The following is a 23347-nucleotide window of genomic DNA, read 5'->3' as shown; positions in this document are numbered from 1 at the left end:
GCCCGCTGCGTTTTTGGGCTTCTCGTGGGCCTCCCGACTTGCGGCGCTCCCGTCGCACGGAAGAAGACAGGAGAGCCCCACTTTCCTCCTCTCTCCCACGCGGCCACGCCTCTCTCTCTCTCTCTCTCTGCTTTCTTTCCTAGCGGCGACGACAGGGGAGTGGCGCCGCCCTTGCCAGTTCTTCGTCGGGCGCTTCGCCGGCCGACAAGGGTATGACGGCCCATTCCCTTCCCTTCCGTTCCCTTTCTGCTGTGCGAAATCGAACACCTCAAGCCCCTAATGTATGCTATTTGTATTCGGATCTGACCATGTATTTACCTATCTACTAACTTCGATTTCGATTTTGTTTTGGCAAAAATCATGTACACCATGTCCTATACTGGGTCCACCCCTGCTGGTGATGATGTCCACTTGTTTGATACTTTGATGTTGCACTGTGGCAGCTATGGAACACCCTATAATCCAGCAAGTCATGGAGCATCCCGAAGAGCATGATGATGATGATGAGGAGGATAACAGCATAAGAGCGGAAGCGGCATTTGAGGGGGTGCACAGTCACAGCACGTTCAGGTACAAGCACAAGAAGAGGTCCAAGGTGTGGGAGGAGTACAAGCCCATCTTCCTGAATGGGAAGGTTCAGTTCGCAGAGTGCCTGTACTGCCGCAGCCGAATGAGCTGCAAGGATTCTAATGGGACCAGCCATCTGTGGCGGCACCAGAAGATCTGCCCGGGCAAGGAGGATGCGGCGCGGCGGCGGCTCAAGGATTCCTACTTCCCATGTGGTATACTTTGCTTTTGCCTATTCAGGCTTTGTGCATTAGTTTCTAGATGATTCCTGATGTTCTCTTGAGTGACTTGAGTCTATTAGTATTCTGCTGGTTTCAGTTAGCATGGTGTAGTTTAGGATCTAGCTGCGTAGATATTTCTCTTCTTAAAGGCAATTTACTGGTGGCATGTATGTAACCCATCCATATTTTATATGCAGTTTTGGTGAATGAGGATGGACCGGTTACACCGGGTGATCCAGTAAATCAGATTATTTCTGAGACACTTGATGACATAAACTCAGTAATTCCCAGCAGATTCAAGTCGAAGGTGTGGAAAGAGTTCTCACCTATCTATGTCGAGGGGAAGCTCCAGGCTGCAGACTGCGTGCATTGTCACAAGCGCCTCAGTGCAAATAAGTTTGGGGGAAGAAGCCATCTGAGTCGACATCTTCAGACCTGTCAAGCACGAAGTGGTCAGAAGGGTGTGTTTTACCCTTCTAGTCTACCTGGTTTGAAGTCCAGGGGGCAAGATGAGCTCTCACCTGCCTTGACAAATGGGAAGGTTCAGACCGCAGAATACAACAACAAGCTTCTCAGGTCTAGTAGCTCTGGTGACAATTCACCTATAGTCCGGCCCATTCAAGTGGTGCCGGCACATCAACCTCTCCCATCACCAGACTTTCCAAGCTTGAAGAAACAGAGGACCTCATTTATGACCACAACTACTGACATAGGCACAAGGAAGGTTGATCAAGAAACAGCTTATGAAGATCTAGCCAGAATGATAGCTTTGCATGGTTATCCTTTATCAATTGTAGAGCATGAAGAAATGAGAAGATTTGTAAAGAACCTCAACCCTATGTTTAATACAGTATCTCATAATGATATGGAAGGGCATTGCTGTGCTCTATTTATGAAGGAAAAGGCAAACCTTAAAGATAAACTGACCCTTTCCTCTCAGCGCATCTCTCTTTCAGCAAGTATCTGGACTCCTGATGGAGCTGAGCCAGAAGTAAATTACCTTTGTCTGACAGCACATTTTATTGATAAAGACTGGAAAGTTCACAGAATGATAATCAAATTTGGCATGTTTAGGTCTTCACCTACCAATGTGGAAAGGATGATACATTGTAAGGAGGCTTGTGTCCCAGAGTCTGAAAGTGGAGCATACAACGTCATATGGGATGCTATTAGAGATTGGAATCTTGATCAGAAGCTTTTGAGCTTGACTTCTGTTGGTGAAGTTAGGGATGATGCAAGTACCTCAAAGCTAAAGGAAACACTTGTAGAGAAGAAGTACCTTCCTATCAGAGGCAAGCTATACAATATTGCTTGTGTGGATGATATCCTTAATAGTATTGTTTCCGAAGTGCAACAAAATATCATTCACCTTGTCAGTAACATGGTAATGGAATTTTTTGGGGCACGTACATCTTCATCATTGAATCAAGAGCAGCTTGTGGAAGTCATTTCGCAGATGAGTTTGAAGTGTCCAAAGGAAGATGCCAAGTGGTGGCATAAATTTTATTTTAGGCTTGAAGTTCTTTTGCATTTCAAGAAATCACTCCCTTTTGAAGAGGTGACGTCTCCAGAAGATATCAGAGTTGCTGAGTCTATTTGCAAGATTTTGAGGACATTTTATCGTGTTATTGAAGTTATTTCTAGCCCTAATTCTCCAACAGCAAATATGTACTTTAATGAGATATGGAAAGTGCGAACAGTTTTGCAAGAGGAAGCATCAAATGAGCATGGAGAACTTGCTACAATGGTTACAGAGATGCAGGAAATGTTCAATCAATATTGGCAAAATTCATACTTGTGGTTATGTATATCTGTTATTCTAGATCCTAGATTCAAAATCAGTTTCATTGAGTTCCGTCTGAAACGAGCTTTTGGATTAAAATCAGCGAGCTACTTATCTGACATACGCGAAACACTCCAGGAACTCTTCCATGAATACTGCAGTTCTGTGGATCATCCGAACGGAGGTGCTACAAGCACTGAAGCCTTTGATGCAGATGATAATGACTCATTCGACGATTGGGATCAGCACCTCAATGAGCAAGCAAGTAGCCAGAAATCCACAGAACTTGAAAACTATCTTGAGGATGGGTTAGTTCCACGGAAGGATGATTTCGATATTCTGAACTGGTGGATGTGCCACACCATGAAGTACCCAACGCTTGCTGCTATTGCGCAGGACATCCTGGCGATGCCAGCTTCTGCTGTCCAATCTGAAGCAGCATTCACCAGCAGTGGTCCAGTGATTCCCAAGCACCACAGTACGTTAAGCATCAAGACGATCGAGGCACTTGTTTGTACTCGAGATTGGATGAGATAAAGCGGTAAGATCCTCCTCCTTTGTTTAGTCCCAGTATCAGTAGAGTTGAGACACTTTTATTTGTTACCTCTGTGCTTATACCTAGAGTCGTCGTGCCCTGATTGGAATATTACCTAGCAAACCAACACACTTGTGCGAACACATGGTAGTTGACGACCTGCTTTCCATCACAGGGTGTGTGCCGTGCTGCAGTGACTGTGAAGTGTAAACAACCAGGACGCGGTGCAGTTATGTTCAGGGGATGATCCAAACTGAACATGTAAGTGGCGCCTTCAACCAAAGGTAACCCTGCCACTGCCAGGGTTGGTGGTGTTGCTGACAGATCGGGAGAAAAAAATGAGAAAAAGATGCAAGAGTGATAAATAGAGAGGGGGGAGAAGAAGGGGGAAAAAGTGGAAAAAATAGTCTAGCCACTGACAGATGGGCCCTATATGTCAGGAGAGATGGGAAGGGCAAAGGGGATCTGCTGCAAAGCACTTCCCTAATAACCTGAAAATTGTGAAAGGGGGATTCCACTATAACCAGAAGAAAAGGGAAATGGGTAAGAGGATCTGTTGTTGGAGTTGCTCTTAGTTCTGACGTAGATGTGTATATATATATATATCAGCCATTTGCTTGATGTAGCTTCAGATGTATTTTTCAGGCCTCTAATGTAATGTCTCAGACATGCTTTGCTGTTGAGCCCTTAGTCCCTAGGTTGATGAAAGAAGATGCTGTTGTTATGTCTCGTCAATGGTCATGTAACACCACTCGTCCCTTTACAAAATCACGCACGCACGGGGCATCACACATTCACACTGTTGTCAGTTCTCAATCACTACTACTAGCTCGTAGCAATGGCGCCACTCTAGTCGATCTCCTAGAAGAAGTCTATGCTGCAGCGCTTCTGCAGGTACTCGGCCAGCAGCTGCCCGTCGGGGCCCACGGCCACCTCGCAGCGGACGTTGAGCGGGTGCCAGTGCCGGTTGCCCCAGAACGCCAGCCGCGCGCGGATCCGCGACCGCACCCTCACCGTCATCTCCACCCTGCCGTCGCCCTCCGCCGCGTCCTTGGCCATGTCCTCGCCGGCCGACACCTCCACGCCCTGGAACTGCAGCGGCGACGTGGTCTTGGGCGGCTGGTACAGCGGCGCCGCCGTCAGGGGGCGGTCCCTGGCCACGTCGGCGCCGCGGTACTCCACCGACAGGTAGAACCGGTCGAAGAAGTAGGCGATGTCCCTGTTCGGGTTGCGGACGGAGAGCTGCCCCTCAAGCACCACCGCCCCGACGCCGGACGGGATGCCGGACGCCGTGAAGGCCGTCACGTGGAACCGCGGCCGGTGCGGGCGGACGGCGAGGTAGGCGACGAAGACGATCACGCCGGCGACGAGGAGGAGCGTGAGGAACGCCGAGCACAGCAGCTTGGTGCACCGCGTCAGGTGCGGCCGCTCCACCGGCAGCGGCCGGATGCGGCCGGCGGCGAAGCCCGTCGACGAGGACGCTTCCGGCGGCATGGCGGTGTGTACAGCTTCTGCTTGATCTGTCGGCGTATGTATAGCCGCCGTGCACGCACACGGGCATCCCTGATCGTCCAAGTTTACGTGACAGGTTACTGGCCATTCTGTTGCGGTTTCGGTCGGTTTCTTTTTCACGTGGTGATTCCTTGACGAGAGCGGAGGGAAGAAAAGGCGAGGAGGAAGCCATGGCGGCTAGGCTAGGTGGAGTAGTTTTCTTCGTGTGTTGGTGTAGGGCATATTCGACAACTTTCTTGGCTCTTTCGGCTGCGGTTGGAGGATACAAAGGTGGTGAAAAGGCTCAAGTAGAATACAAGTTTGATTGCTTTGGTAACTTCAAGTTGATTCAGTAGTTCCTCGGGATTAACAAAAGGTTGATCCATTCTTAGTACTAGGAGTGGATGTAAGATAATCCATGATGAACTGCTGATGAATTAGTTGAGCAGAGTACTAGATTTGATCGCAAATGATCATAGGCTGGAAAGTGCAGCTGGAAGGAGTGCGAGGTAAGATTGACAAGTTGACCGGAGGAGATGGAGATGGTCCATGACCATGTGGAGGTAGCTTAACGACCTCTTATGCTTCATCCGTTAGATAAGGTCACTTCATGAGTACTGCATATCTATACTGCACAATGTGCACTTTATTCGCCAAGTGGCCACAAAGCATATTTCATCCTATCCTATTCATCATGCAGCCGATCATCACTCTGTTTAATTGTGCGTTCGTAAAAAAAAAAGAAAAAGAAAGAAAACTCTGTGCGAGCTTGCAACAACGGAGGCTCAGCAACATGACACTAAATTCTGTTTTTCAAGATGTTCTTTCGAAACACCAACTTCTTAAATTAGAGCAGTACAAGTTAGAGGCACCAAAACGTCATTACTTCATCACTGAATTAACCAAAAGCTGCTTATTTGATGTCATGAAAATATTACAAATGAACTGAACACGTGACGCACTCACACCCTGTAAACTGAACATGGTAATAATCTTTCTACACGCATGCAGTAAAATTAACCACTAATCAAACAATCCTCCTCACAATTCAGCACACGAATCACCGGACCAGGGCTGTACACGCATCTCCTAGTTCACAAACGCGCAGTGCCTCCGGACCTCCCCCTGCGCGCCGGTGAGCACCTGCACGCCGCCCATCCTCACCATGGACGCCGCGAAGTCGGCAAAAAACTCGGCCGGGTAGGCGCCGGCGTCGGCCACGGCGGCCTGCCGCCGGACGTAGGCCCTGGCGGAGGGGTCGTTCATGAGCGTCTGGTCGGAGGTGAAGAGGGACCTGCCCCTGGCGACGTGCCTGTAGTAGCTCGCGTCGAAGGTCCGGAAGCTGCCCGGGTCCATCTCCACCAGCGTCGTCGTGTCGCCGGGGCTTCTGCACTTGCTCTTCAGCCGCGGGACGTAGCGCCTGTCCAGGGACGGGTCTGGCATCATCGTGCCGTTGAAGTTGTGCAGCCGGTCGGCGAATTCCGAGCAGTGGGAGGTCCCCAGTGTGTGCCCCCCTGTTGCGGATCAACAAGACACAGGCGTCTCAGTCAGTAACCATGCATATATGAACATGATCATGAGAAACATAGTATATGAACAGCATGGTAAATACATTTTGCAATTACAATTTAACAAGATCTGAGGCTGCACTGCTACAGTTTCCCGAATCTGTTGACTTTGCCTTTTTTTTTTTCATGAACAAGTTGCTTGACAGTTGCTCTACGTAACCTTTATTGGAGAACGCTACTACCATGGATTTGTTGGGATCAGCACGGGGTTTAAATAAAACCAGAATAGATGCACCAGTGCCAATCATCTAGGTTGTCCCTTTCTTTATTAAAGATCATTGCATCGAATTAAGGATATTACCTAGCAGAACCACCTGATCCTTTGCGTCAAGGCCCTTGGGGATGAAGAACTGGTACAGGTTCCGACCGGCATCAAAGAAGGGCGGAGGGAGGTTGTCCAAGGCATCTTGCTTCACCGATCTCCTCCCATCTCTCCGCCCAGTTGGAACATCCCAGTGAGGCCCTTTCGTCTGTTGCACAGGAAAGAGGTGAACAAGAACCTTGGATTGAGTTCAGTCATTATCAGAAGTAAGGAAGACTACTGAGTACTGACCACTTTTCGCAAGAAGATGAATAGATGATCAAACTCAATTAGCGAAAGTCATTATCAGCATAATACAGCCAAATAGGGGAGTCACTTAAGAAAAATAGGTGAACTTTCTCCTACTTGAAGAATTAACGGACCAGATTGCCCTTAAAAGAAAAGAACTAATGAACAAAGATCAACAAACAATGTATAAGCTCTTACCAATACAACGACATCCCTTGCTACCAAAGCCAGGATATCAGCACAGGACACCACTCCAGGGCAGGCCCGCTCCAGCTTCGCCTTGACACGATCGATCGTGCCAAAGCCTCGCAGGCTGAGGTTCGGTATCGCCTCCTTCTCGGATGGTAACCCCCCTAGGCTATTCAGAAGAATAGAACCATCACAACCCTGCAGCATAGCACATTCAATCGTTCAGTCACATACCTTTTGAACACAGCTGAAAGAGTCCAGAACATACTGAAAAGATCACACTAACATTCACAAAGCAGTCGTGGAAATGCATCCGGAGCAGCGGGCCAGCGAGGCTTGGGACTTGAGAGATGGTCTTGGTCATTTCATCACGAACAATGGCCTCCGCATTCGGACATGTGTACCGGTAGAAGCCAACCCTCAGCCCTGATGGATTGGGTAGCCCTGATGATGTGGATTGTAGTCCTAATACTAGTGGATTGGATAGCACCGATGAAGATTGTAGGAAGAGAGGAAGGACAAATCCAAAGAGGAGTCTGAAAACCATGCTGTGCAACGATGCAAAGCGACTAGGCATGATGATTGATGAGAGATTCTTGCTGATTTTGAGGTGAGCTTGAACTTTCAGCCTGCTTTATAGTTCAGTTGCTTAGGTTGTACATAAATGGTAGTGAGCCAGCCATTTTCTTCAGTATTAGTGTAGTGGCTCCAGAAGCCCAGATGCCCTTGAGGCTGCATTCTATTCTTATATGATGAAGTCAGCATATGGCCCAGGAGTTAGTCATGTGCCTAGGGATCGGTATTTCAGGAGCCCTATGGCATGTGTTCATGCATAGGACCTGAGCAATATGCGCAAGTCTTGGATCAGGTGGAGCATATTACATTCAGTAATAAGCACATGAATCCCATAACTGAAGGGATGCAAGTTTACCGGTTACAAATTATGCGTCGTCGACAGTGTTAGTTCTGGGGTGGAGATTCTTCGTGCCAGTGCGCTTGTGTAATCAACACTCTCAAGATGATGCAGAGTACAACGTGTTGCTAAAAAGTGCCACATCAAAGCCTTGAACTCTAAGCTGCTAGCTGTGATCCCATATGTGTTTCTAGTTTAATATATTTGATTTTCTTTCTTTTTCTCTGTGTGTGTGTGTGTGTGGTTGGGGGGGGGGGTAGATTGATTCCGATCTCCAATTCCATAGTGAAAAACGGTATTCTGATGGTTATGAAATATTTAAAAATATTAGTACAAGAGGTGGGAAATAGGAAAAATTATTCATTTCACAAAATGGGGGGGGGGGGGGGGGGGGGAGGATGGTTATGGGACTCACAGGACCTTTTCCACAAACATATAAATGATCGCATGCTCCTCTTATTAATGTATACATATATGTTGAAAAAACACTGGAACATGGTTGAAGCTTTAGGTACTGAAATTTAAGCATACGTTTATCCACTGAACCCTTTTTTCAGTGGGTCGAGTTTATGGATTTGCTCAAGGAAAGTAGACTTTAGGTTCTCACTATATCCTTTCGTTATTTGTTTTGAATAAAATTATGCACGCAAAGGGAGAGGAAATAAAAAAGGGAACTTTTATCTCCTTACTAGTTTAAAGGAATTAATTTGTTCAATATGGGCAGATACTTTTTACTAGTAGGAATCCTTCCAATTCTGAATACCAAGAACATATGTCTATTGGATTATCAACTCCTAACCAAACAACAATATATCAGCAAAAATATATTGGAACACAAATGCATTGACGAACAAATATTTTCTTTTTCCAAATAAATGGAGCAAAACGTATTTCAAGTTCATGCTGATTGTGTTCATCTCACAGGAGCAAACCCAAGTAAAAAAAAACAGAGAGAGCCAGGATAAGATCAGTGCTATTTGATCATTAAGCTTATCAAGTTGGTATACAGAAATACTGCTTTGCTTTGAAAAAAAGCTTAGGTCTAGTCAAACGTATATGTAACTCAAGAAAGATTGAGCATGTTATATAGACACCACTACTTCAAGCCCAAAGACTAACAATGCATAGAGACTTGTGTAACAAATCATGCATAAGTTATGCCCTGTCATGATTGGCAAACTTGGTGTATCAGTCAGACTATACAACCATCTTCTACTGATGAAATGTCATCTTTGACAAATATAAGCAAGTTCACCATATTTTAAACAAACTTTAGTTTGATTTGCGGTTAAACCATCACAAGTGAAATTAAGTCAAGAAACTATCAGCTGTCTGGTGATTACTAGCACATGAATTGAACAATGTATTCTACTGTTTGTTGAGTAACTGAAACGTGATGGCTTCTGAGTCTAAGCCCTTAACAGATCATACATACTTGTTCAGTTGACCTATCGTGGCTTGAAATGACTGCTTCACTCAACACTAGTTAGTGTGTACAAGAGAATTCGTGCCATAACAAATTTTCACGAATTGTTAACACCTGCAGGTTCAGTTATTTCCATGGAAGGTCACAGACTGGTTATGAGACAGGGGTTAACAATTTACAACTACAACAGGAACAATGCAAGACACAAGGAACATAACTGTCAATATAAGAAGAAAATTTAGCATTCACAAGAATGAAGAATGCACTTACACTAACATGATGTACAAACTGTTCAACCGAGAAGATGATTGAGTGATCAGCATTCAGATAAGACGCAGAGGCTTGTAAGATATACCTGTTGTACCTTTTGGGAATCTGAATGATTCTAAATTAGCACGGAAACTAAGCAAGGAGCACAACAGGTCATGAATGTCCATACCTTTGAAGGGTGAATCTCACAAGACATCCCATCTTCAATTGTGCATTCTATAACACAAAATAAAGCAGCATAGAAATCAATAAGTGATCCCATAAAAATCTGTTCTCTCAAAAACACAACTTGACATGGCAAAGTTCACCACATTGCCAAGCACACTGTTCCAGAAGCTTTTAGAACTTCCAAATGTGAAATGGCAGGTAGCATCGCAGTCAACTTTGTATGGAATCTCGTAAAGGAATTGTGTGCCTTTTGAATAAAAATAAGTAAATAAAACGTCAAAACCAAATCAGCACATCAACAGCTGAGGTTGATGGAAGTACCGGGAAAATGAGACGACCAAAACGTCAAAACCAAATCAGCACTCAATCAAGCATCAAGAACACATGCAAACAAAAAGATAGCATCACCAGTGGATACTAAGAACAAACATTGAGTAATATAATATTTGTCAAAAGACTGATCACAATCCAAAAGGCTCACACGGCCTTGTACTGACATACTATCACGAAGACCTAAAGTTCTCATTTAGCTCATCTGAAACTCCAATTTGACCATAGCACTATGACACTCGAGCTAATGCTGCACTAAAACTTGTTCACAGACCACCACGCAGGCGGAGAACAAGGTGGAGGGTGGACTCCTTCTGGATGTTGTAGTCAGCAAGGGTACGGCCGTCCTCAAGCTGCTTGCCAGCAAAGATAAGGCGCTGCTGGTCCGGGGGGATGCCCTCCTTATCCTGGATCTTGGCTTTAACATTGTCAATGGTGTCGGATTACTCGACCTCCAGGGTGATGGTCTTACCAGTGAGGGTCTTCACAAAGATCTGCATGCCACCGCGGAGGCGCAGGACGAGGTGGAGGGTGGACTCCTTTTGGATGTTGTAGTCAGCAAGGGTGCGGCCGTCCTCAAGCTGCTTCCCAGCAAAGATCTGCATCTGCAATAAGAACAAAGAATAGGATTAACATCACAATTTCAAATCTGAATCTAAACGAGTACAATAGTATGTAGGCAAAGCATAAGCTTGTCCCAAACTATAACAATAGCAACAAGAGAGCTATGGTTCACGTAGGTACAGAGCAAGTTTCGCCTATGAATGAAATATAGAATCACAACAGAAGAATCTAAGTCCATCATTTCAACAGATTCATAAATTGTAAGGACAAAACTTAAAACTCGTGCATGTCCAAGTACAGTATGAAGAGATTTTTTTATATATAATACAATATGAAGAGACAGTGAAAAGAAACATGAATCCTTATATTAGCTGTTCACAAAAGCATATAGCCAACAACATATAACCATTGAACACATAATCACTAAGAACCAGACTAACAAAATTGAAGGACTAATCAGTCAAGGAGCATCTATATCAATGTAGACTTCATATGAATCAAGATGCAGCGAATAATCAGTTCTTATTGGATTGATACGCCAGTTTGCATTGTGATTGACAAGATCAACAAATCAGAATGTAGAACTCAGAATACACCTAGATTATCCGCACAATTCGCAGTAGTAACTACTCACAATATACCTAGATCATTATTCGCCCAATTAGCGGGAAGGGACCAGATTGAAACCACAAGTGATTTTTTATGCAACCAAGAGCGATCTGATGAAACTTGAAACCCTAAGGCTTGCCCACAGATTCTAAACAATTTTCACCACGGCCTTAAAAACTCTAACGCGATAGATAGAACTAACCACGAATCCGACGAAGCAAGCGTTAATTCGACTGAAAGGATGAGACTAACAATCGCGAGAAACCTTGAGAGCGACGCGAAACCCGCCCAAACCCTCTCGATTTGGCGATGAATTGACTGGAGATTTGATGGGGTTAGTTACCTTGACGAGGCGATTTGCTGCGGAAGAGGGATTTCGTCTGCGAAATCAGAAAGCGATTGCGATCGATGATGAGAGCCCGTGAGGTGGATCGCAATATGTATAGCCCTTCCGGTCGGGTTACGATCAGATCAGATCACAGCCGTCCATACCCGATCATCAGAGAAGCTCGTGACACGTTTGGGCTGGAAACCTGAAGCTGGGAAATTGGCCCAATTAACTTGACCCAAGTAAACCAACAGACAGCAACCCAACTCGCTCACGGCCCCGCCAAATCCCTATCTGGCCAAGCCCAATTCGGGCTCCCGCAGCCGCAGGCGAGAACGCCGCCCACGCCGCTCCCCAGCTCCTCCTCCCTTCCCCGCACGGCGGCTCCCGGCGCGGCCGTGCCCCCCGCCCTCTCATCTCTGCGCGCCCGGCCTCGCCGTCGCATCCCCCGAGCATCCCTCTCCCCATCCGCTCGCCGCGCGCTTCACCCTCTCTCGAGCGCCGCCTTTCGCCGCGTTCCGGTGCCGGCATATCCCCGGCTGCTCTCCGACGCCGACGCGGAAACGTTTCCTCTTGGCGCTATCGGCGAGCATGTGGCGCCGGTAGCAAAATCCTTCCCCTGAAGAGACGCCGGCTTCAGGTTGCATCACGCAAGTGGCGTCGGCCTAGGCTCGGGGACAGGCGCGGCTCGCCAGATCGACCTTCCCGACCAGTAAGTTGTTCTGATCCAGTCGGGTTTCTTAGGGCCTGTTCGGATCCAATCGAAAGAGAAAGAGAAAGTGCAAAACTTTTGCTCTTTTGCACTTTTTTTTCACTTTTGGATCAAACACCTCAAAGTGCAAAATGGCAAATGCTACCGTAATTTTATTAATTATGGATTAATTAGGCTTAATAAATTCGTCTCGTCATTTAGTCCTCATCTATGTAATTAGTTTTTTAATTAAACTATATTTAATACTTCTAATTAGCGTCCAAACATCCGATGTGATATGAGCAAAAATTTTACCATTTGCCCTTTTGCCATTTGCCCTTGGATCCGAACAGCGCCTTAGTTCTAATCAGACGTTCAAGGAAGGAACTTCGATCGCGTCACTTTCTTGTTTTCCATATCTTATTCCAATACTCTTCAGCCTTCGCTTCATCCGCTTATGCAAATTGTGAACTTGTAGGCTTGCTGTTCATGTGCTACAATGGCGTCTCTGGGCCGAAGAGCCGGGAGCTACATATGCTCGGAGCTGTGCGGCTCGGCCCTGAACCAGAGGCGCTACTCGTCTTCGAGGGTGGACTGGAAGCAGCTGCGGGCAATGATTCTCAAGAGGATTAAGAGCCGGTCAAAGGAGTACCCAATCAAGCGGATGATCCCGGTTGCAGAGGAGGTGGTCAGGGCTAGGGAGATTGTCACTGAGGGGGTCTCCACACTGCTCAACGTTGTTCCTGTGCATTCATGCAAGTAAGAGAAAGAAATACAAAACTTATTCATTGCTGGACTTGGTTCACCCCTGCACTGTAAACTGAAATGCTCTTGTCTTGCGATTCATAAGGCAGGGGCGTTGGCCCTAGAACTCTAAAGAAAATGAAATGTGAAATTAGTATATTCTTGTCTTAGCTCAGAAAGATAATAATTTCAGCAGTATAGGTTTGCTAAAAATGCTTTCTGTGAAGTACAGCATTTTTAAAGTAGGCAATCTCCGAAAAAAAATGTAGAAATGGCACAAGAAACTTAAGTAGAAATACTACTGTATTCATAGGTTAGTGTTGGTGTTGTGTATCTTCACGGTTTTAGGTAGTCTGATCCAATTCTTGCGATACCAAGTTAACAATTCTATGGTAGTTATGCCTTATCCCAGTGTTGATTTGTGCTCAAGATTTTGTCCGCATGATCTCAGTTTATTGATTCCTTCCCTGAAAATTTCTGCATTTTAAGAATCTTTTTAACACCTTCTGTGTTGATTTATGCTGAAGGTTTTGTCCTGAAGTTCACATTGGAGCGACGGGTCATGAGATGAAAACATGCCATGGTTTCAAGCGTATGACCAAGGACCGACCACATAAATGGGGTCCAGGCAATTTGAATGACATCCTTGTCCCTACTCAGGCTTTCCACCTGAAAGAAATGTTTCAGGATGAGATAAAGCATGACCAGAGGTTTGACTTTGCCCGTGTCCCAGCTGTACTCGAGCTCTGCCATCAGGCAGGTGCAGACATACCTGATGAAATTTTATACAGAAGTGAACAACTATCTACAGCAGTCAGAGGCAACAGCCAACAACCTGCTCCTATTTTGCCAGATCAACTCAGATATATCGGTCAGAGGACACTGGATGCATGGGAAAGCCTGAGATTTGGTGTCATGAAACTCCTTTTGGTGTACCCATCCAAAGTTTGTGAGCATTGCTCTGAAGTGCATGTCGGGCCATCAGGGCACAAGGCCAGAATGTGTGGAGTATTCAAGTTTGAGGGCTGGAAAGGGATGCACAAGTGGAAGAAGGCTGGAGTGGATGACCTAGTTCCTCAGAAGATTGTGTGGCATCAGCGGCCTCATGATCCACCAGTCCTTGTCGATGGTGGGAGGGACTATTATGGCCATGCGCCTGCTGTCATCGAACTCTGCATGCAAGTGGGTGCAAGAGTACCCCCGAAATACCATTGCATGATGAAGACACATGGCTTAGCACCACCTGTTCAATGAGACAATGTCTTATGAAGTTTATTGCCTAGTTAGATGTCTATTTGGTGTTATAAAGGAACTGTATAGATTAGACAGAAGGAAATTTCAAGGGTGCAGAAGATTGCTCTGGCAGAAGCCATCAGTTAACAGTAACGACCAGCAGTGCGAGTGTTATCAGAATTCAAAAGGTCGACTATCAAAAGGAATGAATTCGGAAGGTCAGTGCTAGACACAACTACTGATTTGAAGGTCCGCAGACAACAAAGTAAAATTGTTTATGCGTTGTAAAATATTAGAACGGATTACTTCATTGCCAGACTTGTTTCTCTAGAATGGAGGTATAGTCTGCTGTCTGCTCTTCAGTTACTCAACTCAGCTGCAGTAACATCTTGTGTTGTCATTCTTCACCTTGTTTTGTGTAATCTTCATTTTGCAAAGAGGATTGCCTTGATATTTGCTCGTGTCACTGCAGTGCCGTAGCTTAGAAATTTTTTCCCTCACTCAGTTTTCTGCCTGTCTCTGCTAGCCTTACAGGCAATTTTGTTATGTGCAAGCCATGTAAACATATAAGAGAATTTGCCATATTCTGTATTGTATGTATACCCTGCTGCGACATTTTACAAGTCGCAGTCATTCTATCTTACAAGCTGCTCTATCTTACAGCCAGTCACATTGGCTGCCTGACATCTGAATTCCAAAGCTGCAAAGCTGAATGATTTTTTTTTACTCGAGAAAGCTGAATGGGTTTGATCTGCATTTAACATGTGTTAAACTCATGCCGTGTCGCCGTCGTCGTTCAAGTTGGAGACCACCAGCGACGTGGCGCCGTCCGACGACAAGGCCCCCCTCGCGTTGGAGGGGTGGGGGTTGGCGAGCTACTCCGACGAGGACGAGGATGAGGTGAAGGCCAAGCCCGCGGCGCCCAAGAAGGGGAAGAGCACCGGCAAGGCCCGCGCGCCGTCCAAGGATAAGTACCCGCTCCCGGCCGCCAAGAAGCCCGCCGGCCAGCAGGACCAGAAGGCGAAGTCCGAGCCCGAGGATCAGTTCATGCCCGGCCCGGTGGCGGGCTTCGGCGAGCTGCTGTCCTCGTTCGACCCCTTCGCCGACGCCGAGCGCGCCGACGAGGACGACGCGCCGGCCGCGCCCAGGGACGGCGCTCCACCTCCGCGTGCAGCAGCGCAACGGCCGCAAGCAGCTGACCACGGGGCAGGGGCTCAGCGCGGCCTACAACTACGCCAAGATCCTCCGGGACCTCAAGCGGGACCTCTGCTGCAGCGGCATCGTGGTGGAGGACGAGGAGCTCATCAGCGTCATCCAGCTGCAGGGCGACCACCGCAAGGCCGTCGCCGGGTTCCTCGTCAAGGCCGGCATGGTCAGCAAGCCCAACGTCAAGATCCACGGCGCCTAGCCGCCGCTAGCTGTTTCGGTCGTGTTTCCAATTTAGTCGTCGTCGGATGCTCTGTTTGGTAATTTGCGTCTCGTTTTAGTTAGGCCATGTTTGGATGAATGGGAAAGAGAAAGAGAAAGTGTAAAACTTTTGCTATTTTGCACTTTTTTTTTCACTTTTGGATCCAAACACCCAAAGTGCAAAAGGGCAAATGCTACCGTAATTTTGCTAATTATGGATTAATTAGGCTTAATAGATTCGTCTCGTCATTTAGTCCTTATCTATGTAATTAGTTTTTTAATTAAATTATATTTAATACTTCTAATTAGCGTCTAAATATCTGATGTGATAGGAGCAAAATTTTTTCCATTTACCATTTTGCCATTTGGGGTGGATCCAAACTTACCCTTCGGCTGTCGTCCCGTGGATTTGTGCCGTCGTAATATGGATTGCAGATGTCATCTTCTAAGTCATGTTAAGGTCTCGTGTTCGTTTTGGGGATTAATAAAGCAGACTTTTGTTATAGTTTGGTTGCTTCTTGTCACCTCTGTTCGAATTCATGCCATTACTTGATTGCAGAAACGTTCACACGTATTCTGATCAAACGTTGCCCTTTTCTTTTGGTTCCAAGCAAAGCCAATGAACAAGGGAAAAACTTCTGAAAATACGGTGCAATGCAAAAACTCGTTCTGCTTTGTGCTTGTGCCATGTGCTCAATGTATATTTTTACTTGTGTTGAACCTAAAAGGCGCAGCCCGTCATCTGAAATGCACAACTCGTTCTGCTGATGGGTGGTGTGGGATTCGCCTCCAAAGGCCAAGGCCTGTTACAGAAGAAAACCCCTGTGGGCTGCGGCCCATGAGCAAGTACCGTGAGCTGAAGTGCTGAACCCAGGCGAAACGGTTAGTGAAACATAGTCCCACCTCGGAAGCGCAGACTATTTCAACCCGGCTTATAATGCTGAGCCTCGGCGGATGCAGCACGACCTTACTTGAACAGGATCTGTTCTATAGGATCGTACCGCTTCATCCTTGACTAATAAGGAGGCAAGCACTCAAGCCTGGTTGATGAGTCATGACCTGTGGGCTAGAGCGTGATTAACGGCTAGGATTGGAGCTTGATGGGCTCCATCTACGGCTGTAGAGGATCGTTCCTGGTCAGGCATGCTTGGCTGGGGTGGCCCTCAGGTTGTCTGACAGGCTCTTTTTTTTTGCTGTTTTTTCTTTATCTTGCGACTAAAACTTCTGCCTCGTGTAGCTTCAAACTGACCCGTTTTGACAAATTGTGAATCTAAAATTTGCTTCTACCCTTACATAACTTGGAAATTGTGTTTGATTTTACATAAAACTGTCAACAACAAATCCAGTAACCTGTGCCAGTCACAAAGGAAGAGGAGTTGACAGGATTCTACGATGATTCTGCCTTACAAAATAAGATTAGCATTCTTAATTATTGCTAGCCACAGAATTGTTGCCTACTCCAAAACTATCAATATATATAAGACCAGAATTCCACGAGGTGGTTTACTCCAAATCTTTCAGTCGAATCAACTGAACCATGGAGAAACACATGTCAACATCGCCAACAACTCTCTGAGGTATGTTGATCAACGTTCTTTTTGCAGAAATATATCCACCAATCCATCATTATGAACGGGATGATATTATATTTCATTCTTCACAATCACAAAACCAGGTTGGTACTACTTCTTTGTCAAGGGCCAGAAAAGCCTTTGAAACCCGTCGTACTGCTCGTCTCTCCCCTACCTCCTTGTTTCCGAGAAGGCCGCCGTGCAACGTCTCCTTCCAATGGCGTACAAGGTGAAAGGGTTCTTCAAGGGCTTCAAGGTCATCTCTCGGATATTCGGTAAGTGAATTCTTCCTTCACATGTGAATTCTGAACATTGATCACGTACGGTGAACACCGTAAGACAGACGCATGTTTGCTTGCACATCGTGTATCTTCAGTGCCTGTTTGCTGCATTATATCTTTCTTGCAGTGGTGAAGGAGCACGAGATGGAGATCGGTTATCCGACGGACGTGAAGCACGTCGCGCACATCGGCTGGGATAGCGCGGCGGGGAATGCCTCTCCAATCTGGGTAAACACACCTGTATTTTTTTTTTCTCCAATCGTTGCTATAACTTATTGTCCAAATGTCTGGTTAGTTCATCTTTTTTCTTCTCTGCGTTATTTCGCGTATCCTCACAGATGAACGACATCATGGCATCCCCCAACTTCTCGTCCTTGGGAAACTTTGCTGCGTCCACAGAGACCACCTGGGCTTCTCAAGGTACGGTGATCAATCGTCCTGCATTTTTTCACTTTCTTCAGTACACAAAGCATTTCGCTAGCTGTTTGATGCTGGTTCCATGTTTGATGCGCTGCGATTTCCTCATGTCGCCGTGTTTGGCGGTTTCTGTGTCGGTTCGTCGATCCCGTATCTGTAATCGCAGGGCACATGCAAATTAGTAAGAAAAACGCACGCTGCGTCAGGTTTCTGAAGTCTGAACTACCAGCAGCATCTCTGAATTGCTACTGGGTCGTGCAGACAAATGTTGATTAAGTAACACGATTTTGTTAGTTCATGGCTTCATGCAAACAATAGGAGAGACTTCGCTTGAACATATCCGAGTTGTTGCTTCATAAGACGGCAACACAGGCAAATCTGAAGCTTCCTTGTGATGGAGACACGGTCAATCATTCAATTGGTGTCGTTCATGCCGGGGTTCTCCAAAGAGATCGAACCACTGGTCGGCGTGTGGTTGGTGTTCCAGACGACAGACGCTGACCGCGGTCAGGCAGGCAACCGGCAGAGACCGGAGCACAGTGCTTCTTCCAAGATTACACACTGATCTTGTTTTCTCCCTTCCAGAATCAGCAAGGATCCCGCGCTCTGTTCTTGCCATGCGCTGACACGCGTTTCTGTGGCGACTGTCTGGCAGATTTCGGCGCGGTTTCAGAGACGACCGGCCGGCAGGAATCGACTACTTGCCCCGACGTTCCAAGGCGTCCGGGGAAGCCCAGGGGGAAGAAGCCGGAGGACGGATCGCCAACCCCGCCGACGTCCATGGACGAGCTGGCGTCACCACCGTCGGCAGCCGCTGAGGCTGCCGTAGGCGTTGCTGCAGATGGCACGCAATGATCCAAGCCGTGTCGCGGTCTTCCGTAGTGTTGTGATGGCAATGGCACAACGATTGCATGACTCGACTTTGTGTCAACTAGAGATGGGTACTGTACTGAGATTGGACTGCTGATGAAAATGGAATGAATGCACGAAATTCTCCGCGACGATCTGTTTGTTGTTGGTTGACTTGGGCCGGGCATTTCATCGTCGTTTCACGGGCCTAGTTCGTTCATGGTCTTTCCTTTTAGGCCCGGAGAGAAGAAGAGTCAGCCCATGTAGGGCCCGCTAACGCTAAGCCTTATTATTATGGGCCGCGTTGGAGTCCTATCTGACGGCCCGCCGGCTCGAGTAAGTGCATTTCCGCGTTGGACATCCCGTTTGTCGAACCCGGCCCATCTTTTGCTGAGACAATCCCACCCTGCCGCCGCGGAGACCGCCGCCGGCCGCCGCAGCTCTTTCCGTCGCGCCGTACTCCAGCCCGGCGTCGGCGAAAGATTGTAACTCACGCAAGTGAGTTCCACTCTCGTGCTCGTAGCAAGTAGCAACTGTCAATCCTCCTTTCATTCCCCCCATTTTCTCCTTGTCTCATGGAGTCCCCGTGAGACGATTTTGAATTGTTCCTCCGCATTGTCCTACCAAACTTGCAGATTGGCGAGCAACTTGCTAAAAATTATGCTTTCGATGGGTGCGGGGCTGTGGAGGGACTAAAAATTTGCCTCGGAGCCAAGACATCTCGCAACTGGATTGGTGCTCCAAAACCATCCACGGGTGCGGCGGCAGTCGGATACTCATGTGCCAGCGCGCCGTATGGTACCAGCGCGCGCGTCGGCTGCAGCCTCCAGCGATGCGCGTGGCGCCAGAAAAATACAAGGCTTCGAGCAAGTTGCGAGGGGATCGAGATTCGTTCAAACGATGCAGAAGGTTACAAAGTTCTAACCGCCGGACTGGAGGCTTTCGCCCTTTCTTTTATGCGCATGATTTTGCGGTTCCAACATATAATCGGTTCCTTGTCTCTTTCGGAGCCGGTGATCCCCAGCCGTTGCCGATTCCGATGCCTTTGGTTGGGTCCGGCACCACTGCGTTCTATGAACCTGCCCCGTCTATGGTTGGCCCTGTGCTATATCATACTATGGTCTGGAGTATATTATGTTAGTCTCCTGCAACCTTGACTAGGAGAAGGGTCTAGCTAAAACTTTCTTCTTGGGTCAACCATGAGTAGAAAATTGACAGTGGCCTTTCAGTTCGGCATCGGCAGTTCTCACTGGCCTTGGATTAGATTGTCACTTCAGTATGTACCAAGGCCACCTAATAATTACAAGTAGCAATGAGATACTGAACCATGAATCCCATTTAGATAAAGTAGAATCCTAAGCTTGATGTCCTTCAGGTTGGTAGTAGCTAAAATTCCAAATTCTAACTTGGCATATGCATCGAATAGTATTTTCAGTTAAAAGAAAGACATCCTTATGCTTTTCCACCTTTTGTCATTTTTTTCCTCCTTCCTTTTTTTTCAAATGATAAATTTTCACCTTAAATATCTCTGAGATGCCGGCACTATTCATACTTTTCGCACTTTTAGTTCAGTTGTCAGCCAGACTGCTGAAAGTGACTGTATTCTAAGGAACTTCCCAACAGCTGTGATGCTTAAATCTACAAATGCAAGGTTGTCACTAAAAAGTCCACCGAACAGATGAATACTAAGGATGCCAGTCAGACATGCCAAGTGGGTTTTTTTAATTAAAGACTTATCCAATGAGCTCTTCTACAGAAAGTGACCATTTGGAAGCACTGTGGATGTATAATGGAACAAAAAAATAGTCACAACTTGTGAAATAAAATAACCGTGCCTTTTCCAGCTAGCTAGTCAGTATAATTGTCTTGGGGTAGCGAATGCACAGAAATGTGCCATGCAATGTGCATATTTTGTCTGGACAATATAGTAAACTAGTATTTGAGTCCATCTTTTGTTCTGTTCTGCATCTAAATGTTAAAGGGGTGCACTTGGTTACCAAGCTTTCAGAACTTAGTATGCAAGCATTACAATCAGAAAGGCTACAGGCATTACAATCAGAAAGGCTCATGTTCTTTCAAAGACTTGAAGGGCTTATGTAAATTCCAGTAAGATTAATGTGAAGCATATCTCTAGGACACTCATGTCCTTTAAAATGCCAAAGCTTGGTACTATTTAGGAAAAATTCCATTGAATATTCTTAACATTGTCCAGAATTCAGGGTCCACTTGTTGCTAACTGTCTCCTTGTGATAGCACATGCAAATATCTTAGTTTGATAGAGAAATGTGTTGCTAGTTGCAACCTCTGCAATGGGTATATAAATTATTGAACTGAACTTATTCCATGAACACTAAATTACTTGTTTTGGTTTAGTCAGGACTTCGTATTTTTGGAAGGCCAGACATGCCATTCCTGCTTATTCTGACTCATTAAGCAGGTTTTTGGTACTAGCCTCTCATTAAAGAAATGTTAGCTTCCAGTGTCCCGAGGTCACTATTACAGCTTGCTTCTAGGTGGTCATCATATTACTGACGTGTGCACAAACATAAAGGGATTCCCTAAACAAGTGGTCTGTACACTGAGTCAAGCAGCCAATCATATCATTAAATTATTAATTTCGTGATTCCCACCCAAACTAAGCTGTTACGTTCTACTAATTCCTGCATTTCAGTTTGATGGGCATATATACCATAGAAGTTTGAGAATTCTGTCTGCTGAAATGAGGTATATGCATACATGTTTCGAGCTTGCAAGCTATCAAGGAGTTCCACTTCAGGGTTTCCCTGAATTTTGTAATTTAATACGTTACTGCTCAGTGAAACTATATTCAAAGTTTTTCTCGCTGCCATGAACTCGGTTTCTTGTGTTGCTTTTTTGCTTTTCTTTCCCCCCAAATAGTTGAATTTTTCTCTCTGTTTGAATGGTATGATCAGAAGAGCTCAACAGCTGGATGGGAGTAGGTTCTCTTAGCTGACAGAAGAGCGCGATGTATGAACTATAATATAATTGTATACAATTACATTGAATACTGGTAGTACATGAACTGTAATCATCCGAGATAGTTTATCAACATGGAGATAGGGACCAAGCAAAGCCCTTTCTTCCTTAGCTCATTACTCTCATACAGTGCCTTCTCATTGTTACTATAACTATTGATCAGTTGCTGATCTACTTTCGTCACCTGCTGTTGTGAACCCACAGCTTCGAAGTACTTGGCCTGCAATATTCCAAGAGCACACAGGTGTAAGTAAAAACAAGGGGCAAGCAACCATCACCAGCAAAAAGGAAGAGAATGAGACTGTTTCAGACGCATACCAGGTGGGGCATGTTGATATCAAAATTTTCCATGGTAGCTACCTGCGCAACAACAAACCGCAATCACGTTAGAAGACAAGATATGCAATGCTGTTATTTGACAAGCTATAAACTAGCGAATCTTTTGCTAACCTTTTGGCCAGCTGCAGAAGAGCAAGCAGTGTCCTGTAGAGACTCATCTTCCTCCTCGCCGTCGTTGCACATCAGCTCGGACGTGATGAAGGAGGCATCATCGTCGATGGAATCGAAGGAAGAAGAGAAGCCGGAGGAGAAGCTACCGCCAGAGACTGCTGCTTGTTGATCCATCTCCCTGTCCTGTGGTGTTGCCAGGAAGTTCGCGATGTGCATCGCCCAGCTGCTCTCGCCGGCTGACATGGTGGGTGTGGGTGCTGGGCTGACGCACGAGGATGGCGATTTGTTCTCCATTGTGCTCTATCAGTGCCTGTATGGACGAAGTAGCAGAAGAAGAGAAGCAGCAAATTTTTCTTCTCTGTTGTTCTTCTTTGGTGCCTCTGGATATGGAGTGAAGGCTCGCTAACAGTCCGTGGGTATATATAGCTCTAGCCTCCAGGGGAGGGACGGATATGGCTAGTGGCAGCTGCAGCAGTTCATGAGTATGAACTGTCTGTCAGTGGAATGCAGTTGAAAAATCCCTCTCTGAGAATCTTCCCGTTGCCTACTCTATTCTGTAATGATCGGGGATTGTTGTACGCGCAGTGGCGTATGGTGTATATTGTATGGTTATTATGATAACTATTATAGTGTGGTGTACTCTTTGCAGCTGATTGAGCCGATGAGGCCGTTGGGATGTATATCAGCAGCGGCTAATGGCAATCGGCATGTACTTCCAGCGAGAGCTACACTTCACCTGCTGCTTTTAAGTTTAGTCAAGATGAATCCGCATTGCCTTTTCGCTGGCTTTTGATCTGAATTTAAAATGAGCTTTTGTTTTCCCATATGGCCCATACCTTCATGAACTCGGTCGAAGATGATGAGTAGTGGCGCGGGGTGTGGATTAACTATGAGCAGGATGTGGATTAAAGAATTGAGCTGCAGTAATGGCGAAAAGTTCCCGAGGACGACGGAGCGGAAGAATCAGGAGGCGAGATTCATCAGAACGGGGATGGAGATCACGATACGCGGCGCGATTTTGCTGGTGGAGACCGGAGAGTTTGTAGCCGGGGAAACGCGATCCGGCCGGGTCACGTCATCACGTCGGCGACCGATCGATGGAGCACGCGCCACCTCATCCGATCCGGCGGCGATCACATTGCACGCGGCACGCGACGCAAGAGGATACGATCCGAACTCTGAAGCGACCGCATCC

General features: G+C 46.4%; 6 protein-coding genes, 1 long non-coding RNA gene, 1 other non-coding gene and 1 pseudogene across 9 annotated transcripts; 6 read left to right on the top strand and 3 right to left on the bottom strand.

Annotated features, from left to right (window-relative positions):
• Positions 1 to 70: 70 nt before the first annotated feature.
• Positions 71 to 3830, top strand: LOC112899134 (zinc finger BED domain-containing protein RICESLEEPER 2-like). 2 transcript variants are annotated; one of them, XM_025967480.1, is made up of 4 exons: positions 71 to 210; positions 444 to 779; positions 986 to 3112; positions 3282 to 3830. In XM_025967480.1, the coding sequence occupies exons 2-3, from the start codon at positions 446 to 448 to the stop codon at positions 3106 to 3108; spliced, it is 2457 nt and encodes an 818-aa protein (XP_025823265.1). In that variant the 5' UTR covers positions 71 to 210; positions 444 to 445; the 3' UTR covers positions 3109 to 3112; positions 3282 to 3830. The 2 variants fall into 2 exon arrangements, with proteins under 2 accessions (XP_025823265.1, XP_025823263.1); XM_025967478.1 differs by having other exon boundaries at positions 444 to 782.
• A 137-nt stretch (positions 3831 to 3967) lies between these two features.
• On the bottom strand, positions 3968 to 4600 carry LOC112900866 (NDR1/HIN1-like protein 10). Its single transcript, XM_025969653.1, has one exon. The coding sequence runs from the start codon at positions 4598 to 4600 to the stop codon at positions 3968 to 3970; it is 633 nt and encodes a 210-aa protein (XP_025825438.1).
• Positions 4601 to 5464: 864 nt separating this feature from the next.
• On the bottom strand, positions 5465 to 11659 carry LOC112899135 (peroxidase 1). Its single transcript, XM_025967481.1, has 7 exons — positions 11528 to 11659; positions 10484 to 10616; positions 9683 to 9729; positions 7191 to 9618; positions 6914 to 7102; positions 6467 to 6635; positions 5465 to 6111 (listed from the first exon to the last, which is right to left on the bottom strand). Exons 4-7 carry the CDS (start codon positions 7479 to 7481, stop codon positions 5687 to 5689), a joined length of 1074 nt encoding a protein of 357 aa, XP_025823266.1. The 5' UTR covers positions 7482 to 9618; positions 9683 to 9729; positions 10484 to 10616; positions 11528 to 11659; the 3' UTR covers positions 5465 to 5686.
• Positions 11660 to 11791: 132 nt separating this feature from the next.
• Positions 11792 to 14823, top strand: LOC112901168 (APO protein 4, mitochondrial). The gene is made up of 3 exons (XM_025970017.1): positions 11792 to 12224; positions 12682 to 12962; positions 13475 to 14823. Exons 2-3 carry the CDS (start codon positions 12703 to 12705, stop codon positions 14199 to 14201), a joined length of 987 nt encoding a protein of 328 aa, XP_025825802.1. The 5' UTR covers positions 11792 to 12224; positions 12682 to 12702; the 3' UTR covers positions 14202 to 14823.
• A 177-nt stretch (positions 14824 to 15000) lies between these two features.
• On the top strand, positions 15001 to 15781 carry LOC112901169 (annotated as a pseudogene).
• Positions 15782 to 16548: 767 nt separating this feature from the next.
• Positions 16549 to 16769, top strand: LOC112901764. Its single transcript, XR_003230353.1, has one exon. It is a non-coding gene; the product is annotated as a small nucleolar RNA U3 (small nucleolar RNA).
• Positions 16770 to 17304: 535 nt separating this feature from the next.
• On the top strand, positions 17305 to 18848 carry LOC112900043 (CRIB domain-containing protein RIC10-like). The gene is made up of 4 exons (XM_025968759.1): positions 17305 to 17433; positions 17567 to 17667; positions 17778 to 17859; positions 18512 to 18848. The coding sequence occupies exons 1-4, from the start codon at positions 17376 to 17378 to the stop codon at positions 18709 to 18711; spliced, it is 441 nt and encodes a 146-aa protein (XP_025824544.1). The 5' UTR covers positions 17305 to 17375; the 3' UTR covers positions 18712 to 18848.
• Positions 18849 to 19552: 704 nt separating this feature from the next.
• LOC112900044 lies at positions 19553 to 22302 on the top strand. Its single transcript, XR_003230148.1, has 3 exons — positions 19553 to 19614; positions 21907 to 22023; positions 22170 to 22302. It is a non-coding gene; the product is annotated as an uncharacterized LOC112900044 (long non-coding RNA).
• LOC112900042 (vascular-related unknown protein 4-like) lies at positions 21661 to 23096 on the bottom strand. Its single transcript, XM_025968758.1, has 4 exons — positions 22989 to 23096; positions 22153 to 22888; positions 22021 to 22062; positions 21661 to 21922 (listed from the first exon to the last, which is right to left on the bottom strand). Exons 2-4 carry the CDS (start codon positions 22444 to 22446, stop codon positions 21755 to 21757), a joined length of 504 nt encoding a protein of 167 aa, XP_025824543.1. The 5' UTR covers positions 22447 to 22888; positions 22989 to 23096; the 3' UTR covers positions 21661 to 21754.
• Positions 23097 to 23347: the final 251 nt, after the last annotated feature.

The sequence above is a fragment of the Panicum hallii genome, chromosome 7 (genome assembly GCF_002211085.1).
Source record: "Panicum hallii strain FIL2 chromosome 7, PHallii_v3.1, whole genome shotgun sequence".
NCBI lineage: Eukaryota > Viridiplantae > Streptophyta > Magnoliopsida > Poales > Poaceae > Panicum > Panicum hallii.
The sequence above is the reverse complement of the archived record's forward strand: the minus strand, read 5'-3'. Positions and strand labels throughout refer to the sequence as shown.

Excerpts from the sequence above, each read along its gene's own strand:
- LOC112899135 (XM_025967481.1), bottom strand. The coding sequence starts at position 7,481 with ATGCCTAGTCGCTTTGCATCGTTGCACAGCATGGTTTTCAGACTCCTC. Across the intron at positions 6,636-6,913 it reads CAAGGGATGTCGTTGTATTG|ACGAAAGGGCCTCACTGGGA; the intron begins GTAAGAGCTTAT and ends CCTGTGCAACAG. Across the intron at positions 6,112-6,466 it reads GGATCAGGTGGTTCTGCTAG|GGGGGCACACACTGGGGACC; the intron begins GTAATATCCTTA and ends GATCCGCAACAG.
- LOC112901168 (XM_025970017.1), top strand. The coding sequence starts at position 12,703 with ATGGCGTCTCTGGGCCGAAGAGCCGGGAGCTACATATGCTCGGAGCTG. Across the intron at positions 12,963-13,474 it reads GTTCCTGTGCATTCATGCAA|GTTTTGTCCTGAAGTTCACA; the intron begins GTAAGAGAAAGA and ends TTTATGCTGAAG.
- LOC112899134 (XM_025967478.1), top strand. The coding sequence starts at position 446 with ATGGAACACCCTATAATCCAGCAAGTCATGGAGCATCCCGAAGAGCAT. Across the intron at positions 783-985 it reads GGATTCCTACTTCCCATGTG|TTTTGGTGAATGAGGATGGA; the intron begins GTATACTTTGCT and ends TTTTATATGCAG.
- LOC112900042 (XM_025968758.1), bottom strand. The coding sequence starts at position 22,446 with ATGGAGAACAAATCGCCATCCTCGTGCGTCAGCCCAGCACCCACACCC. Across the intron at positions 22,063-22,152 it reads CTTCTGCAGCTGGCCAAAAG|GTAGCTACCATGGAAAATTT; the intron begins GTTAGCAAAAGA and ends GTTGTTGCGCAG. Across the intron at positions 21,923-22,020 it reads ATATCAACATGCCCCACCTG|GCCAAGTACTTCGAAGCTGT; the intron begins GTATGCGTCTGA and ends GGAATATTGCAG.
- LOC112900866 (XM_025969653.1), bottom strand. The coding sequence starts at position 4,600 with ATGCCGCCGGAAGCGTCCTCGTCGACGGGCTTCGCCGCCGGCCGCATC.
- LOC112900043 (XM_025968759.1), top strand. The coding sequence starts at position 17,376 with ATGGCGTACAAGGTGAAAGGGTTCTTCAAGGGCTTCAAGGTCATCTCT. Across the intron at positions 17,434-17,566 it reads GGTCATCTCTCGGATATTCG|TGGTGAAGGAGCACGAGATG; the intron begins GTAAGTGAATTC and ends TCTTTCTTGCAG. Across the intron at positions 17,860-18,511 it reads GACCACCTGGGCTTCTCAAG|ATTTCGGCGCGGTTTCAGAG; the intron begins GTACGGTGATCA and ends ACTGTCTGGCAG.